The sequence below is a fragment of the Chrysoperla carnea genome, chromosome 1 (genome assembly GCF_905475395.1).
Source record: "Chrysoperla carnea chromosome 1, inChrCarn1.1, whole genome shotgun sequence".
Taxonomy (NCBI): Eukaryota; Metazoa; Arthropoda; class Insecta; order Neuroptera; family Chrysopidae; genus Chrysoperla; species Chrysoperla carnea.
The window spans coordinates 121,764,209-121,784,942 of NC_058337.1; the positions used below are offsets into that span (position 1 = coordinate 121,764,209).

Here is a 20,734-nt window from a genome sequence, read left to right on the forward strand (position 1 = left end):
ATCCATAACCACAAGTCACAAGTGCACTTTTTGAAAGTTGGTTTTATACATGTGGGTAGTACACATTTAAAGAAAAAAGCTAGTGTAGCCCTACTTTTTCATAAATTCATCATGAACCATTCAGGCTTCCGTACCTAAATAATAAACGTAAAATAAAATAAGGATTGTTTGATGTTTTAAATATCCTTGTAAAAGCTTTAAAAAGTGTGATGTGATTATATTATTGTATTTATTAATAATAATAAATCGATTTTTTTTAATAATTTGTGTTTAGCATTTTATCGCTGTTCACTTTTTCCAAATCCACCACCAATCAATAATTACTTTTATTCTTTATGAGCAGGGAAAATATTTTATCATTGAAAAGAGACACAATTGAAATCATAGAATCCGTAAAGATGCATAAAGGAAAATATAAATCACTGCTTGTCGAAAAATTATCACACCGAGGGACGGATTTATCTTTAGCGCCGCCCCTAAGCAAAGTGAAAAATTCTGCCCCATTACCGAAATTTAAATTGAATAAAGTTTCGTAATACTTTCATTCATAGCAGAAAATTTATTCTTAATTGCATTTTTTTTTTTAAATTTTGTTTTGTCCTAAGGATTATAATTACTCAAACGCGCCTGACTTTTTGATTTGCAAATTGATCAATTAAATCTTCACAATCTAAAGGTTTATTACAGCTAATGTATATATTTAATATGCTATTTCCACGCTCGGAAACTCATTGTAAAGCTCGTTTGTTTGCAGAAATTTTAATAAATCGGAAGATTAATTTTGTTCTACCATTTTTTCAATACAAGACTCCTGAAAGTGAACAAATTATTCAATAAAGCTCAGCGTGTAATTTTCTCTTCCGTAATGACGAAATTAAATATTATAATTTTTAATTTGAAGATGTTTACAACACGATTACACTTTTAAAAGCATTTTCAAACATTACTTCGTAAAACACAGAAAACAGACTTATATTTAAGTTTATGAAAATAACTTCCTGACAATTTGGAACATGACTAGGAAGACATAGAAGAGGTAAACTGTTTATCCGCCGTTAATAATATTTAGAGGATATACCAAAAATTAAAAACTGATTCTTCTTGAAAACTAAAATTTATTTAACCAAAATAAATACAATCGTGGAGGTAGATGAATGAGAGAATATTGTAAGTTAACACATGTTGTTAGTTGAACACACGGTGTCTCTTTATGAAATTTCTCACACTTATTCCGTGCAAATAATCAATATGTTAAGCTAAAAAATTGCAGGTAAAACATAAGAAAATTACCTACAGGAAAATTCATAGCGCCACTCGTTATTTTAATTTAATTGACAGTGAAGTTTAACAGCCGAATCTAAAATTGGAATAATCGAATTCTTATAGCAACTTAATTTTTTTCTTACAATATTGTGCATTTGAACGAGATAAGTTTAAGATCTCTCTACTAGTTTTTTATTTGTAATTGTTGTTTCGGTGGAAATGTACTTAAACCATTTTTAAATTTTTCAATATCTTTGACAGATTTCCATATTACACAGGGTTTTTCTTTTTCCTTACAAGTGCAATTCTCTTTTTTTGAAGCGTTGTCCGGAGAATCTGTAAAAATAAATTTTTTAGGTGTTAACATGGAATAATAATTAATAAGCTAATAACTTGGTTTTGCTTGTCGCAATATAAAGTGGTTGATTTTAGGTGAAAAAAAAATGTGGAAAGAAAATTTTAAGCACAAAAGAGATTTTTTTATTCAAACAATAATAATTCCGTGTTTATGGGCTTGTTTTTTCGAATAAGTCTACATTTTTCTGAAATTAACGACTAAAAAATATTAAGTAAAAAACCTGGAGCCCTCGGTGAGGCTGTAGGTGGTCAATTTTTCAAGTTCTAGCCAAACAATCTAAGTAGCTTTTTTAAAAGTTGTCCCAATAAAAAAAACTGAGCACATTTTTGTTTCTCAAGTGGATTATTTTCTCACTTTTAACAAACTGTGTACAGCTAGGTCATTCCACTGTACATGCCTAAAATTTACTGCAGCACAGTTGAGAAGAGTGGCGGGACTCTTGATAAGACACTGTCGATTCAACTACCACCTTTATATCATATGGATTTCTGATAATCCCACTTTTAGGGCCCTAATGGAGGACAATAAAACCTCTATGCATGCTATTTGCACCTGCAGAAACTTGCAGGGCGTCAGATTCAAGATGTGTGAGTCCTAAAACTTGGATACATCAATCCTTGGAGAAATCCAACATAGAAGTTTTGAGCTTTCTGCGTGACGTCTGTCTCGACATAATGTGACATGTAGACCATGTTTCCGGGTTTCGCGATGAAGTCATGTCGAAAAAGGCTATCCAGAAATTATTTCAATTTTGAGGGTTTATATCTCCCTCCTGATGTTGTGTTTCGAGATCGAGTCTTCGAGTAAAACGTTAGATAAAATACTATCTACGATTGGAATTAAATCCACGATGCAGCCGCTTACACAGATTTTTCCGTGCCCCTCCTGGAATAGTACCGTCATTTTAAAGCTGGAAAAAAAATTATTGACGATTCAAACTTACTTTTTTCATTTTTTGGTGCAGAATGACCAGAAATTTGTATCGATAATTTACGTAAATGTGTATTTGATGACGCTGAATGTAGACTACGCGAACTAAACCAATCAAGAACATCGTCCTTCGTAATTTCTTTAATAAAATCAATTTGACGTTTTAAACGATCGAATATGTATTCCATGCTAGTAATTTCTGTCCAGTTACGTTCTACTTCCTCTTGTAAATATAAATCAACACATGATTTTAAGTGAATTAAATCGTTTTTCACTTGATTCAATTCATCCGATGGCATTTCTTCAATTATTTTAATTGCTCCATGGATAAAAGATTCAATACGTTCATCAACATGACCAGTACTAAAAATAGTGCACATACATTGATTTCGGATGTCTAGCGAATTTGAAAAGTATAATTTAAAGGACATTTCAAGGTTTTTCAGAACTGAAAATATTAGGTTAGGTTAAGTTAGAGTGGCTGTCCTGGGGTGGGACACACTTAGACCATAGCGTCCGTTGTGATACCGTAAATGGGTTGGCCCATTCCCGGCCACTACTCCATGAACCATTTGGAGCTGTTTAAGAACAGCAGGGGGGCTTTGACGTCAACTGACTTTAGGTCGGAGAGGTCGTCAAAGAGAGGCTGGCTCAAGTACGTCCATCTCCTCATGACAAGAGCTGGGCAGTGACAGAGAAGATGAGACATTGTCTCCTCCTCGTCACCACTGTGACAGCTCCTGCAGTAGTCGTGATACACTGCCAGGCCTAAGCGTTCAGCATGCTTGCCGCCCAGCCAGTGTCCTGTGATAGCCGCAACAACTTTGCGAACAGAGGCCCTTGGAAGTGATATTCCGTAACTTCGGAACGCCTGCGATTGTTCTCAGACAACTGAAAATATTGTTTTTTAAGAAAACTTTTTTAATGAAATTTACACTTATAAAGAAAAACATTTATCCGTTTATTTAGATCACTTTTGATGACTTAAAAAGATTATTTACAATTGATAAATTACTAATCGCTGCATGACCGGATAAAAGAGATTCTTTCCGATGCTTCCAAAGGCTTTTAGACCAAGATATGTACAAAAATACACATTTTCAAGGAGTAATTCATAAAATTTAAGTATGTGTTCGTATTTTAAAAGAAAAATTGTTTAGGAAGGTGGGGTACAGTGAAACACGGCCTCGCGGGGGCACAATGGGGCAATCGTAATATTTGTACTATATTCCAAGAAAATCAGAACAAATTACACAGAATTCTTAAGTTAACCAGATTAAAAAATTTTGCGTAATTTGTTTTGAAATGTTTTTGGAATAAGGTGAAGATATTACGGTTGTTCCATTGTACCCCGTGTTTCACTGTGCCCCAACTCTCCTTACATAAAAAATTAAATTTTTTATTTTTTAATTACCAAAATTTATCAGCTTGTGTATTAACTGTAATTGAAAATCCAGATATTCCAAATGTGTCACGTAATGTACAAAATACATCATATCCAAGTTGTTCTTTTGTTCGTAAAGTATCAAATAAAGGTTCCTCAATAAGCATCTAAAAATAAAAAAAATTTGTAAAAGAAGATAAATTCAAAGCACTATTTTAAGCAAATGAAGATTCTATCGAGATCATGATTTCTCCCACGATTGGTAGATTCAATGTTTCGAATCTCAACATTTTAAATCTGACGCACTTCAAATTCCTGAAAGTGCAAATAACATGTATAGAGGTTTTATCGTCCTCCATACAAATTCTACAAGTAGGATCAAAGATCCCCATGTTATAAAGGTGGTAGGTAGTTCAATCGATAGTATCCTGTCTTGGTCTCATCACTCTATTCAACTGTGTTCTAGTGAGTTTTAGATGAGCAAAGTCAAATGTCTTAGCTGTAGAAATACACAGTTTGACCAGTCGCAAGGCTTGCGAAAAGTCCCAGTAATGGAGATCAGCTTGTAACTACTCCTTGATTCGGGAAATTATGAAGCATCTCGCTGTGAGGAAAGACACGCTCAGGTGAAAGGGGCGTTTGGAAAAATCTCTCCTGTGCCAATGAGTCAGCTGCTTCACCTTCGTTTGCCTAGCCCACAATACTTGTTATACCATGTATATGAAATATACATAGTATATTAAGTTTAGTCCCAAGTTTGTAACGCTTAAAAATATTGATGCTACGAAAAAAATTTTGGTTTACGTGTTCATAGAATCACTTAATTAGTCCATTTCCGTATGTCTGTCTGTCTGTCTGTCTGTCTGTCTGTCGTATGTCGTCTGTCCGTCTGTCATCACGATTACTCAAAAACGAATAGAGATATCAAGCTGAAATTTTTATAGTGTGCTAAAGACGTAAAAAGTAAAGTCGAGTTCGTAAATGAGCAACATAGGTCAATTGGGCCTTGGGTCCGTGGTACCCATCTCGTAAACCGTTAGAGATAGAACAAATGTTTAAATGTAAAAAATGTTCCTTATAAAAAAATAAACAACTTTTGTTTGAAACATTTTCTTGTAAACATCACTGTTTACCCACGAAGGCGCTAATTAGGTGAAAATTTTGTAGTATCTTATATATTTAAACGAGCAATTCTTGTATATATATATATATATATATATCAACGATCTTGGAAATGGCTCCAACGATTTTCATGAAAATGAGTATGTAGGGGTTTTTTGGGGCGATAAGTCGATCTAACAAGGTTTCATTTTAAAAAAACCTCGTTTTATTCGTTTTTTCATGAAAAACTGAAACATACATCGCAAAATATGACTCTTCCGGACATCCATTGGTGTATATCGTAGTTAATGAAATAAAATACATTACCGGGACATTCAAATTGGTATTTGTGTGGAGACATTTAAAACGGTCTTCTATTAGTGATAAAATTTGTGTCTTTTTAAGAATACCGAGCAAAGCTCGGTCATCCAGATATTGTATATTAATATGTGTGTGTGGCTATTTAAGAGTGGAAATCTTTCTTTATTTACGTGACGTCAAAAAATAAACGATTGTGTCATCAAAACTGTCTATACATGGTATTTCAACAATTAACTCAGTTGATTGTTTGTTTTCACTTGTTTAAGTTTAAAGTTCGGACACTTTTAATGGAAAACCTTACACACTTACCATTAATAATTCAATAATAACAAATTCACGTAAATATCCAATATCTGATTGATAATAATTAGTAACCGTTGAATTTTTATCATTTACATTGTACGATGACAAACAACATTTATTGATTCCCACAGGTAATTGTCTCACAATATATTGAGGTATTATTGATTCATCGTTGATTGATTGACATTGTAATGTATTTTCAATTGTTTGTGTGATTTTTATTGAATCTTGTGATGAAATATTACCTTGTATTAATGCTTGAATAAATAATTGTTTTAATAAATCATCACCAAATTGTAACATCATTTCGTATGTAATATCATTAATTCCATTCAATCGATCGGTTGAGCTCCAGTAACCTTGTACTAATATAGATAAACGTACCTCTCTAAAAAAACAAACAAACGGTTAGGCCAAATCCGTGCGAAAGGGAGGGGGGGTGTTTCAAACTTTTATCATGTTAGATCATAAAGTCAATAAAAACAAGAAACTCTTTTTTCCAGGAAGATAAGATTTTATTTTACAGTCATTCAATAAGATAATTCTGCGAGGTACAGAAAAAACTTTTCCAAAACTCTGTGCGCATCGAACTTTACACCGCGGTGTATATTGAGCGAGGTTAAACCGTTTAGCCTTTCTTCAGACATTGCCAATCTAAGGTATGTTTTGAGACGATGCAAAGTTTATGCAAATCATCTTGCAAAATAAATGTCGAAACATCTTCAACAGCTAACTAGCCAGTGGAGATGCGTTTCATAAATTACTGCATTTATAGGATTATATTTTTAATTCAAATTTATGTGGAGAGATTCTCAATTGGGGGGAGGGGGGTCGATTGTTTGAAAACATGATACACCCGTTATAATTATATTTACTTACTTAGCAAGTTTATCAGCTTTATTTAAATTATTCGTGTAAGCTTTCCGGATTTGTTCTTTAATAGCACCAAACAATTTCTCACTTAAATTGGATGAAAAACTTTTCATTTTTCGTAAAATTAATTCTAATAAAAGCTAAAAAAAATCTACAAATTATTTTAAAGGGCCAGTTTAAACTTTTTCAGAAAGTGTATTAGCCGTGTTTTTACTATCGATTTTTTTTTAATAGTAACTATTCAAACTAGGTCTTATAACTAACTCAGGAAATATGTTTGGGACAGTTATTTAATAATAATTGTAGCACAACAGCCCAAAGCCCAACCAGCCCTCGCTGAGTCTTGGTTTGCTAAAAAAGTTTGCTCCTCAGTCGTAGAGCGCCAAGTTTATAATATTGAAATACAGTATGTCTTTGTGGACTTGATCCATCCATCGAGTTGTCGACTTTTCCCTTTTTCTGTTACCATACATTCGAATATCAATTTGGTTGGAACAATTTTAACAATAATACAGTGTGGTCTTAAATTGTATAGATTTGATTTAAATAATAATAATAAAATAAAAAACTTACATGTAATTTTTCATTATAACCATTTAGTTTTAACATTATACCCTTTTCGTATGAATAAATTGAATGATGCAAATCAGCTACGCGAGCATCATATGATGCCTCATTTAATTGATGTTCTAGCATTGTCACATATAAATCGACCATTGAAGCTCTTCAGAAAAAAAAAACACATTTTTTTTGTAAATAACCAAATAAAAAACGAATATAAAGATGATCATAAACGTCTTGTTCTGTTGATGCCACGCGCCATTTATGACTTCTAAATTATACTAACGAAACTCTTGAACTTTGTGATATTCATCACAATAACATTTTTGTTCTTATAAAACTAGTGTAACAATCATTGTACGGCAGACTTACGGTATTTTAACAAGCACACCGTACACCACGAATTGGCAATAAAAAACGAGATCTTCTATTTTGAAATTATTACAGCTTTCTATGGCCATAAATAAATATGCTCACTAAATGGATATTTTTATCTACGTAACTTTTGAAAAAATGCTTGCTTGAAAAGTGGTTGAGCAAAAAGGGCAATAGAGGACATTCGCATGTGTCCATGACTTTGACCTACTATTATCAATAAGCTTTAAGCGTATTTTCTTTCGATTAAATGCAATAATGACATATTTTTAAGTCGCATTTCCACCGAAAGCTATATTGATTGAACTTGTATTTTTTTATGAGGATTAACTTTCTAATTTAAAGTGTTAATCTTACCGTTTAGAATCTGAATTGGCTATTAAAGCAACCCGAAGAACTAGATCGAATCTGATGTCAGAACATGATGTCCCCCATCAAAGTCTACAATTTTTGTTTAAGTTATTTTTTGATTAGTTACCTACAAAACGAGCTTTTAGTCATTATAGATTAAAATGACCCACCCTGTATAGTTTCACAGCAGTGAAAGTGATAAATAATGAAAAACTCTTTTCCAATATACTTTAATATCGTTGGTCGACATAAAGTATGACGAGTATGATCATCTGAATAAAAAATATTTATACTTACGTTTGTGGCGAATTAACACTCATTGGTGTAATGATATAAAAGTACATGTAAGCAATTGGTAATTTAAATTTGATATCCGGCCGATACCATAATTCACATAATGAATTCTTCAATACTTGTTCTGGATACTCAGGTATTACATTTTTATCATGCGTTAACAATGTAAAATCATTTGTTAAATAGATATTTGGTTCAGGTAATTTAAAACAATCGTAGCATTCAATATTTTGCCATTTTTCTATCGACTCTTTTGGTATATCTGTAAATTATTTGATTATTAAATACGGCTTTTTTTTGGGGGGCAGTCTATTATTAAATTCTGGGCACTTCACCGATCACTAACAAAATCCAAAATGACAAATCAAAGATGTAAATGATTGTATTTGATTGAAATATTTTCTTTTTTTCTTTGGATAAATTATAAAATAAGTTTTTACCTTTAACATAGTATGGTGTTTTAAACCATTTTTCAACTCTATTATATTGTATATTATCTGGTAATTTTGTAGAAGAGATCATTATATTCACTGTTTCTGGTTTTAAACAATTTATTACATTTGTTATACCCTAAAACAATAATTAAGTAACATATCTGCATATAATAATAACGCAAAGCTAATTAAGGTTGAGACGTACAAGCGATCAAACTCCAAGCATATATAACATCACAGATAATAGCTTTTTTTAAAGCGTAATACAGAAATAATTATATTAAATTTTATTCAGGATGTAAAAAAAATACGTCGCGGGCTATGTACTTCCAGATGCTACACATAAAAATAACTTCAACACGTTCAGTAGCTCTTAATTAATTGGGTATTTTTTTTAAAGCTTCTGGTTTTTATGGAATCGGAATTTCAGGTAGTATAGCAGTACCCAGACGAGAAGGTTAGCTTAGGTTAAAGTGGGTGTCGTGGGGTGGGACACACTTAGACCATAGGGTCCGTAGTGATACCGAAAGAGGGTTGGCACTTCCCTGGCCACTATTTTTCATGAATCATTTGGAGCTGTTTAGGAACAGCAGGATTTGCTTTGACGTTAACGGACTTAAAGTCGAAGATAAAGGCTGGATCAAGTGAATCCACCTTCTCGTGGCAAGAGCTGGGCAGTGACAGAGAAAATGAATCTAAAAAAAAGTTACTGGACATTTTTTCACTTGTGTACAGGCTAGTACAGCATAGCCCAATATATACTTTTGTAACATCCTGTATAATTTTATATTACATGCTTAATCGCTTGTAATCAAACCTCAGCCTAAATATAAAAATAAAGCAACGCACCTCTGGATCATATTCTAAATATAAATAATTTCCGACTAAATAATGTTCTGGAGGATAGAATTGCATATTTTCAGCTAATGCCACTACTGTATTATAAGCACCACGTTCATCTTGAAAACGAAATGCTGTTGATTTAATACTTTGAATTTCTTTAAAAATACGTTCTTGTGGTCCAAAATGTTTTAACATTTTGATATATGAAAAAACTGCATCTAATACTTCAGATATATGGTTAAAACCTTCATCAGAGAGTACTATATCAATACTAAATAATGTATACATTGAATTGTATTCACTACCACTTCCTTCATTACCAGCTGAAATATCTAACACCCATACACTAGATTTACCAAAAATTATTTTTTATTAGTTAGATTTAAGAAGGAAACGTTAAAATAGGTCAAAATAACACTGGTCAACAAAACTTTTTTTTTGGTCACGTTGATGCGATAGAACATTTCTTATGGTTTTTGGGGTGTTGAATTCTGAATGTTATCTTCAGTCATTTAACCATAAAATCCAAGCGGACAGACAAATAAACAACCTGAGTTTCTAACAAATTTATAATATTAGTATGGATTATCGACAAAACATAAATATTGTTAAAAAATTATGGGTATTTCTATTCCATTGACCAGAGAGGAACTATCTTCAACAAGACCACCCAAATATGCGCATATGCGGACGATATTGCCATAATAGCGAGAACTAAGGACCGTCTGATTAACGTGTTCAAGGAAATAGAAAAGAACGGTAAAGAGCTAGGACTGAGTGTCAACAGCAGAAAAGAAAACTGTTTACATGTATATGTCAGCCTCACCCGATCGGAGGAAAGTCCAAGACCTTCAGATTGAAAATGTGATATTTAAAGGAGTCTCTTCATTATCCTATCTCGGAGAGCAGGTAAATAACGAAGGAAAAACTAGCACAGCGATAAAAGAAAGACTCCAGAGAGGCAATCAAGCATACTTTGCAAATGTGAAGCTCTTGAAAAGCAAGCTGATTACAAGAAGGACAAAGTTGAAACTATACAAGACTTTGGTTCGACGAGTAATAACCTATGAGAGAAGATAAGAAGGTTCGAACGGAAAATAATCAGAAGAATCTATGGAGCGGTACAAATCAATGAGACAGGATGGCGTATCCGGAACAACAGCGAGATATTAGAAATCCTGGACGGTGAAGATATTGTTAAGTTCATCAAATCCTAAAGACTTCGTTGGTTTGGGCATTGGGCACGTCCAGAGAATGGACGACGCCAGGATGCCGAAGAAGATACTTAACGCCAAGATCTATGCTACCAGGAAGAGAGGAAGACCAAGGCTCAGATGAATGGGCCAGGTGCTGGATGATTTGAGGACAATGCGAGTCACTGGATGGGGAACCAAGATCCAGGATCGCAACGTCTGGAGGCGCATTGTGGAGAAGGCCAAGGCCCACGTCGGGCTGTAGCGCCTATTGTTGTCGTTGTTTGTTGGGTATTTCTATTCAGAATTTTTTGATTTTGGTATTATTATTTGGTAATGAAAAAAGCTTACTTATCCATAAAATACGATTTTAATGATCCTTTTCCTTCGTGTCCAATTAACCATGCGACATAGTGTTGAGATCTACTCTTATATTGTTTTAAAAGTGATGGTAACGGCCATGTAAGATGTAACTGTAATTATTTTTTTAATTGTGTTATCAAAATTGATAATAATTAAATTGACTCAAATGATCAAATATCGAAATAAGAATCTATTTTTACCTGACAAATATCTTTAACTGGTTTCACATAATACATTCGTTTAAACTCCGGCGTATCGAACACATGTCCTGCATATTGTTCAAAATTTGGTGGAGGTAATTGATTATTTGGTATTTTTGAAAAATAATCAACAACATATTGTTCTAAAGTATCTAAAGATAATTGTGCTTGGATTGCTAAAGTCATTCGTTGCGATGAATAGTGTCGTTTACGAAATTCAACTAAACTTTCATATAATTCATCGTCACTAACTTGATCACGTAATGTAATTAAATTACCCCATGTAAATGTGTTTACAGGATGATCGGGCGGTGCACATGATAGAAGTAATTGTTCACGACGATCAGAATCTGATTGAAATGCCATTTGAAATTCGGAATCAACAGCTATACGTTCACGATTCATTGCATCACGTTTTAATAATGGTGCAATAAAAAATTGTGATAATTTATCTAATGCTTCACTTAAATCACGTTCTTGACATTCAAAATAAAATGCTGTTACTTCGCAATCGGTTGTTGCATTGTCTGAGCCACCACGTTTCTGAAATAAATGGAGAATATTTTTTAGGCATTTCGTTTTTGAGGAATTCATACAGGTTAATTTAAAATGAGTGTCTGTCACTGTAGGGTTTATATTTAATAGCAAAATAGGCCCTTGCGGTTGGGGGATAGGGAGTCAGCCATACTCAATTTTGCACGATGATTTCCGTGATATGTGGGTCGACGAAATTCAAATTCAGAGGAAACGCTTTGCGAGACAGAACGTCAAAAATTCTTCGCGCCCGAGCAATTTTACCTTAGACAACACCGACGAATTAACGCTCCTTTTTAATTTTCCTTCGTCACAAAACATACCTTAGCTTCACCTAATATACATCGCGATATAAAGGTCGATTAGCCTATGAGTTTTGGAAGTTTTTTCTGTAAAATAAGAAATATTCATGAAATTTTGTTCACATTTCTTAACAAAGTATGAAAATACAACAAAAAAATATAAGAAAAGTTTGAACCCCCCCCCCCTAGGGTGATTCTTCCGTACGGACCGCCTACATCAAATTATTACAAAAAGTTCATATAAACTGAATATAGCCCTTCCATAAGTATCAATAGCAGGATTATTATTTTTACCTGTAAAAAGGAATCGAAATCATTTTCAACAGGAAATTTTTCACTACCCATAAAAACCATATGTTCCAAAAAATGTGCCAAGCCTTGTATATTTTTCGGATCGCTAAAACTGCCTACACCAATATTTAAACTAGTTGCTGCCAACTTCGCCCCCATTCTGTTCTTAGCTTTTTTTCTTCCGCCATTGTCTGCATCATCATCCGATGTTTCATTTTCCTCCTGATCAATTTCAGATCCACTTTCGAATTCACCTTCACTTTCACTTTCAGATTCAATTTTTTCAGTGTCAGATTTATGTAGTAGTGATTCATTAACGTTTAATGAAGCCAAATCTGATACTAAGCATGCAGTTAAACCATTTTCCAAACAAATTACTCTAAAATCATAATTATTTTTAAAATATTCTTTTGCAGAAATTTTTGATATCGTGTCGAACTACCTATATTCTTTTTTGTCATTTTCACTTTTAATTGGATTTTCTTTTCTGATCATTGTTGTATAATTTTTTCCACTCTTTTGATAGAACTCTTTTAATATAAAAAATTTGTTTGCGTAAATATTTTCTTGAAAATACTATTCATTTTTAGATCCAAAACATACCCTTGAAAACGTTCAATTTTCCTGTTAACCTATCAAAGTTTTTTCAAATTTTGAAACCAAATTCTTGTGTCATAGATACTTTATTTTTGCATTTCTATGGTTGTAATCTATGAATTCTGGAAAATAAAACTTGGATCCCAAAAATATAATACTGCTGAAATAAAAAAAAAAAAAACTTTTAACAAAAAGAAAACCGACTTCAAAAGAAAAACTTTACCAAAACAAATTAAAATGAACTAAAAAGTAAAAAAATAACGATAATATAATGTAGTTAAAATTATTGTTATTTTTGGAGTCGGTGTCAGCCAAGGAAACAACTCTGACAGAAGAGTTTGCTACATTAGCTTGGCTTACATCGACTCCAAAAATAACAATAATTTTAACTACATTAAATTATCGTTATTTTTTTACTTTTTAGTGCATATTAATTTGTTTTGGATAAGTTTTTTTTTTGAAGTCGTTTTCTTTTTGTTAAAAGGTTTTTTTTTATAGGATTTTTAGTTAACCTGAAGTGCACAAACTAATTTATCACTTAAAAAAGAATCATCGAAATCGGTTGGCGTGATATTGAGTTATTCGGCCTCTTATCGTGCATACTAAATGCAATAAATGCAAATTTAAGACTTTTATGATTTTCACATGGATACCGTTATCAGTACTCGACCAAAATGAAATGGGACCACACGGGAAGCAATAGCTTTCAAATAGATAAAGAATTATCAAAATCAGTTCACCCAGTCGAAAGTTCTGAGGTAACAAACATAAAAAAAAAATAAAAAATACAGTTGAATTGATAACCTCCTCCTTTTATTATTTGAAGTCGGTTAAAAATCTCAGTTTTTTAAAATAACATAGTATAATATATATATATATATAATACGGAGAAAACCAAGTTGATAATTTGGAATAAAAATGTTTCTGGCAAAAAATTTCTGTTTCCAAAACAGTGACTTGTTTTAATATAGACTGATAAAATCGTCACCTGCAAATATATCCTCGACCCTCGACTTCGAATTTTCCTGTTAACCTATCAAAGTTTTTCACATTTTGAAACCAAATTACTGTTGTGTCATAGATACTTTATTTTGCATTTCTATGGTTATAATCTATGAATTCTGGAAAACAATACTTGATTTCCAAAACACAGACTTATTTTAAACAAACTGATGTAACCGTCACCAATAATTTGTGCCGGGCCAAATTTACAAACATATTCATTAACTTGCCTAAAGGACTTCTGTTCTAAAGGACTAAAGGTTCTGAAATATTCATCGAACTGAAATTTATCTCATATCATTCGAAAACTTAAACTACCACACTTTCAGTTTTTAAAACATGAGATTCACAGTTTTTAAATATTGAGATTCCAAATTCGATAATTTTTCGCAGAAATACATTTTTTTGAAATACATATCGAACGCATAGGCTAAAATGTTGAACACAACACATAACTATAGAGTACAAGTCCAATTGAGATTTATCTCAGGTCAGTTGATGGTAAAAGGAAAGCACCCTATCTATAAACAAGTTCATCGGCTTTAGACTCAACAAATACTGACAAATACATGATTAAGTCAAATGAATTTAAATAATTCAATAAAAAATAAAGTAATATTAATAATTTTTTAATAAAATAACATAATTAAGTCTTACTAATTAATTAAAATATGTAATTAATATAATAATTAAGTATTTATTGTAATGCAATATGTTTAAACATTCAGGTTAAGTGTGTTTTCATAAATCTCGTCAGGGGGGTCAATAACAAAAAACAAATAAATAAAGTGTTCCCCCAAAATGAGTAACCCAAAAAAATGTTCACCCACTTCGACATCTTCAACAAATGTGACAATCGATCAAATGATCGAACATATGACGGCTGATTTACAGGGTTCATCTGATGGCCAATACATTCAACTCGGTTTTACACCACCGACATCAAACGATACAACATGGCCAAATTATCATGGGCATCATCATCATCGTATGAATTACGCACCATCATATCCACCTGGTTTCAATAATTTCATACCATCTAATCAACATTTTACCAATCCTGGGTATATTTTGTATAATCAAACAACAACACAAGACATGCAACCTCCAGTACCACCTGGTGGAGTTGTAATAAATCGTGACTTTAACGGTGGTATGTTTGAACAACCACAATTTTCTCCTCCACCACCAAATTCGTACAATTTGTATCAGCAACAGAACCCTAAACAAACTTTTACATCATCGGGGCATTTGATTGAAAATTTAGTTGGTAATTGGACACCAAATACAAGTGGCACTTATTCACCCTTCGGAGGTGGAGGTCCAATTATACATAATCAACAAGAAACCACTGCTGTTAAACAGCCCCCCATAGTTGAAATAAATGTTCAAAATGATGTATCAAACGTTAAAAAACCACGAATGGTAGCCGAAGTAAAACCAATGCGATTACGTTATTCAGATGTTTTAGCTAAATCGGTCCCACCGACCACAACAACAAAATCAACAAAAGTTGATGTCAAAGAAAATATAACGAAAAAACAACCTCAAAGTAAAAAAACGACTCCTTCAAAAACTTCTACGCTTAAATTACAAAATCGTAATGATATTCCAAAAACAAAGTCATCTTCAACATCGCCAACAAATTGGACAACTTCAACAAATAATACCCAATCTTCAACAATCCAAGATGATTTATCCGATGTTGAATTTATCAATCGTCAACCGAAATCGGATCGCATACGTTCTAATAAAAATACAGAATCATCAACAACATCTTCAACACCACCAAGTACATCATCTTCATCAACATCAAATCCACGTTCATCACAAAAGTTAACTTTTGAATATCGTGGCGATGATACAAATAATGTACGTAATAATGAGAAAACATTTATGGCGAAATCAAAGAAAGCGAAAGATTTTAAGAAGTTTGGAAATAGCAGTTCGTATGGTGTTAGTGATAAATCATCGGCAAGTATGCCGGGTGGTCGACGTGGCGGTCATGGACGTGGAGGGCGTAGACGTGGTGATTCAAATCATACAAATACAACTTTAGGTCAACTACAACGTTCCATTAAACAATATTTACAGCGATGGTCAACTTTAATGTTTTACGTCATTGTATGGTTGTTACATTTAATATCGGATGTATGCAGTTTAAGTATTCATCTTGCTAACGATTTGTAAGTCATCATTTAGTTTTCCTATACTTCATGCAAACTGAGACTTTGGCTGTTTCTCTGCTGCAAAGCTTTCCCCGCAATTTCTATTATCGACTAATGCACTAGGATTATGTTTTTGTAATAAAAATATTAAATTTGATTAATTTTTAAGAAATTGACTTTTATTAGCATTTTGGAAAGCGGAGGTCTGTATATTTTGATTATTCTCAATCTTTATCATTTTCGGAAAAGTCGATATAGTTCATTTCTTTATTAAAAATTACGGAATCAACATTGATATCGATTATCTGACTAATAACTTTTATAATAATCGGACGCATGGTCAAATATTCATACCGAAGTAATAGGGAATATTCATGAAATTTAAATTTGGTTCGAATATTTTTCTTCAGTAACTTTAATGACTGGACATTTCAACTAAACCATTATTTTAGTAATTAATATCTTTTTAATTACTTAAAATTAATTAATAAAAGTACAAATTCAGTGAGGGCATTTAAAAATTTCTAAAACAGAAATTAAAATTTTTATACGGACGTGACATCAAAGTACGGGCTTGTCAAATTTGTTGACTTACTGATGATATTAATTACTTGCATTTTATATGATATTTCATTAAATTATACTATTCTACGGCTTTTTATTAGAAAACTTAATAACCATGTGTGTAAATTCTATGTTGTAAATTCATTTTTTTAAAGTGTAAATTATACATTGAACTGTCAAAATCTGACAGATCACGTACTTATACGTCATCAACAGAGAGTGCCAAAAAACTGCGTTTAAATATCTCAAAATTATAATGTATTTTAAATATTTTTTTACACTTATATACAACATTTTTAAACAGTATTTATATGTTTTACTTTGTAATAACGGTGTAAACAATGAATTAAAAATATAAAAGAAATACATGAATATTCCCTATTGAAACATTGTTCTGTTTAGGAGGTGAAACTTTGATACTGAATCATTATTGATACATTTTTTTACTTTGATATATTGTAGATGTACAAATAGCTGGAGTGTACTAAAAGAACAAGCTGGTATTGTTTCAAAAACTACAGTTATTTTATTCTCAAAAATTCAAATATTTGCAAAAATTTGTAAATTTGTGGATGATCATGTTGGTAATAAATGGTTTGCATTTTGGAATCGTGGTAAAAATAAAGATCGTAAAAATAATTCCGATTCATCAAAAACATCATGGCATACATCTGCTGGATTAGATGCTAATATTCCAATGCCTTCAACGGGTGAAGAAGCAATGAAACGTTTATTAGCGTGTAAAGGAAAAGATCCTTACAGGTAAACACCAAATTTAAAGAGTAAAATAAGTTTAAAAAATATTCTTTAAAGAATAAATTTTCGACCGTTTTCTTCACTTATTGCTAACCGAAAACTAAATTGATCTCAATTTAAAGAATGATTCAGATAAAAATACCCTAATAATATTCGAAAAATGAGAAACATTCCTAAAAATTAATTGTGATCAATGGTGGATTTACACTAGGGGCAGTCGGGGCTAGTGCCCAGGGCGGCAAATTTTCTAGGGCGGCAAAATTTGGAATGTGAGAAAATATTTTCTATACAATATATAATTAACTAATTCTTTTAAATAAACATTTTTATTTTTCAAGAAATGTAATTTATGCATTATGTATCAAATCAAAATTTTGTATATTATAATATAGGAAATTTAAGTGAAAACTATTAAAATAGTTTAATTAATTTATTTCCATAAAGGTTTGCAAAAATAAAATTTGATATCTTTATTTTCTGGAATTGATAAATTAATATAGTTTTTTTGAAGAATTAAAAATATTTTCAAATTATGTATGTCTTTTTGATTTCTGTTATACTTTAATTGATCAATGAATTTTCCTAAAATTGGAGAATTATCAAATAATACTAATTAATTTTAATTTAAAAGAACAGTAATAAATAATATGTAATACATAATAAATTTTCTGCAATTAATTAGTTATTCTAATTTTTTAAAAATAAGATATCAAAACTATTAAAATAAAATTTCAGTCATAGGGCGGCATTTTCTAAAGTGCCCCAGGGCGGCAGAAATTTAAATCCGGCCCTGATTGTGATTATAGGAGTGTTTTGAATTTCCCTCTTATTTTTAAATATATTTTCTACGGTTCTAAAAGCCTTTCCACGGGTTTTTCTAGCCAGCAACGACAATAGGGGAAGAAAACTTAGGTTTATGTACATAATCCTGCTGTCTAGTAATAATGATTACCTTTTTAAATGAGGCATTTCAATCGAACTACCCAATGTTTTTAAATGATTTGGAAATACATTCCTTAAATTTCACGTTTTTACCCGACTGCGCTACACAAAAGAGTGGTAATGTGTTTATAAATCTAGGTATATATGTTTGTTTGTTCTTTTGCGACATTTTAGAAACATATGGCGATAACCAGACGCCATTTTGAAAAGAAACAACCAAGTACAGTAGTTTACATAGCGACTTTCACAGTCGGGACCCATTTAACTCTAAACCGACTCAAATTTTTCCAATAATATCCCCGACTGTTAAAGCCGCTATGTAAAATAATGGACTTTTTTCTTTTCAGTTTTTCTACGCAGTCGGGTTTTTTAATTTTTTTATTTAATGCCTCCTTTTATCCATTTACTAATTTTTTTTCTCGTACAGTATTTTAGGTGTAACACCAGATTGTACCGACGATGATATTAAACGTTATTACAAACGCCAAGCATTCTTAGTACATCCAGATAAAAATCAACAACCTGGTGCCGAAGAAGCATTTAAAATACTCGTACACGCTTTTGATATAATCGGTGAAACAGAACGACGCCAATCGTATGATCGTAAAGTTATAGAATCGCATCAAGTTGAGCAAGCGTGGAGTGAATTAAATGATTTACTCTCGCAATTACAACAAAAAATGGAATATGCAGCGAATACAATTCGTTGTACGAATTGTACAAAACGTCATCGTCGTATTCATGTCGATCGTCCATCGTATGCTGCACGCGCATGTGCACAATGTAAAATACATCATTCCGTTAAAGAAGGTGATATTTGGGCTGAATCACAATGTTTTGGATTTTTATGGTATTATTATGCGTGTATGGATGGTGCAATTTATGATATTACCGAATGGGCATCGTGTCAACGTTCGAATTTACGTCATCTACGTCCGAATACACATCAAGTACAATATCGTATTGTGTTAGGTAAGTATTAATTATTTACGATTTTGGATGTATAAGCAATACGTTAGCTAGAAGTAGGGATGCCCTCAAGTTGTCTTGTCTTGTCTGTCCTATCCTGTATTTACCTAAATATATTCGTCGAAGTAGTTACCTAAACCAGAGTAGTAGCCTCCCACCTTCAGATCCACAAGTGGGTACACAAATTTTTACCGAAAAATTCTAATGTTTATTTTCTATTAGGTAAACAACAGCAGCATCATCATCATTCACCATCTTCGCCATCAAGTTTTAATTCGACAGCACCAGGTGGGTTCCATCACACAACATCGCCTGGTGGTGTAAACCATAATCATCAGTATAATTCTAGCACTAGTGGATCACATCATCATCATCGTAGTGGACCTAAATTGTAAGTAAAGAATTGTTCTTAAATAATATTTTATATTAATTATAATTAATTGATTATTAAATTTATCAATTTTATAATTTCAGAGATCGTGAACCGGATTTAGAAGATTTAGAAGAATTTTTAAATAATTTATATCAAAAAACAGGTGGTGCATCTCCTGCAGGAACCAATCCAGATGGAAGTGGTACACCATCTTCATCTACATGTACAAATGATCATCATTCATCAGGCGCTAATGGTAACAATCGACAACAAGATTCAACACGTAATCGTAAAAAGAATAAACGTAAAAAATAAACTTTTATATTATGCATTATTTTATGTCATTTTCACAGCTTTGTAATTACGTTGTTGTTGTTGCCAATCGCGGGGAAAAGGGATTCACTAACTTTTGAACAATATTTATTGCTAAGAATTACTGTACAAGTGGATATTACGAAATTTATTATAAATATTTTTAAAATATTGACCATTAAAATTAAGAAAGTATAGTAAATCCACTTGTCGGCCATATTGCTTTGAACAAAGTCTTACAAATTTTTAGTTGAGAGCTGATGATCCTACAAAAAGGGATCCCACTGTTTTCATATGTAGTACCTAGACCAAAGAGTCGCCTCGCAAAGTCCCAGTAATCAAGATAGGCTTGTCGTAGCCATTCCTTGATTCGGTAAATTACAAAGCATCTTACAATGGAAATTTCATGCTCAGGTAAAAGAGGAGTTTTAGACGACCCCTCTCTTGCCAAAGAGTCCGCTGTTTCATTTCTTTAACGCTAGAGTGGTCCGGACTAATTTTATGGTTAAAATCTATGAATAATAGATTTTTGTTTCTCACGTGTCTTTAAAAATAGAAGTACTTTCTCTGGAGGGCGTGTATTATTTTGTAAACTGAAACTTAACTCTTCTTATTTTTCAAATACCCTATTCGTGAAGATTTCTATCAGAATCCATAGTTTCAGAAAATATGAGTGAAATATTTAAATATAACAAGTGAAAACAAACAATTGACTGAGTTAATTGTTGAAATACCATGTATAGGCAGTGTTGATAACTCTGTCACATTTCACATACA

The 20,734-nt window shown here is 32.1% G+C and overlaps 2 protein-coding genes across 2 annotated transcripts; one reads left to right on the forward strand and one right to left on the reverse strand.

Moving 5' to 3' along the window:
- Window positions 1–1,095: 1,095 nt before the first annotated feature.
- Window positions 1,096–12,821, reverse strand: LOC123291039 (nardilysin-like). The gene is made up of 13 exons (XM_044871469.1): window positions 12,717–12,821; window positions 12,278–12,653; window positions 11,148–11,690; window positions 10,936–11,057; window positions 9,398–9,737; window positions 8,555–8,684; window positions 8,118–8,376; window positions 7,107–7,257; window positions 6,540–6,673; window positions 5,667–6,048; window positions 3,966–4,102; window positions 2,565–2,914; window positions 1,096–1,599 (listed from the first exon to the last, which is right to left on the reverse strand). Exons 1-13 carry the CDS (start codon window positions 12,767–12,769, stop codon window positions 1,448–1,450), a joined length of 3,129 nt encoding a protein of 1,042 aa, XP_044727404.1. The 5' UTR covers window positions 12,770–12,821; the 3' UTR covers window positions 1,096–1,447.
- Window positions 12,822–14,554: 1,733 nt separating this feature from the next.
- LOC123291040 (dnaJ homolog dnj-5) lies at window positions 14,555–20,643 on the forward strand. Its single transcript, XM_044871470.1, has 5 exons — window positions 14,555–16,059; window positions 17,068–17,367; window positions 18,731–19,275; window positions 19,495–19,663; window positions 19,747–20,643. Exons 1-5 carry the CDS (start codon window positions 14,675–14,677, stop codon window positions 19,958–19,960), a joined length of 2,613 nt encoding a protein of 870 aa, XP_044727405.1. The 5' UTR covers window positions 14,555–14,674; the 3' UTR covers window positions 19,961–20,643.
- The last annotated feature ends 91 nt before the right edge of the window (window positions 20,644–20,734 follow it).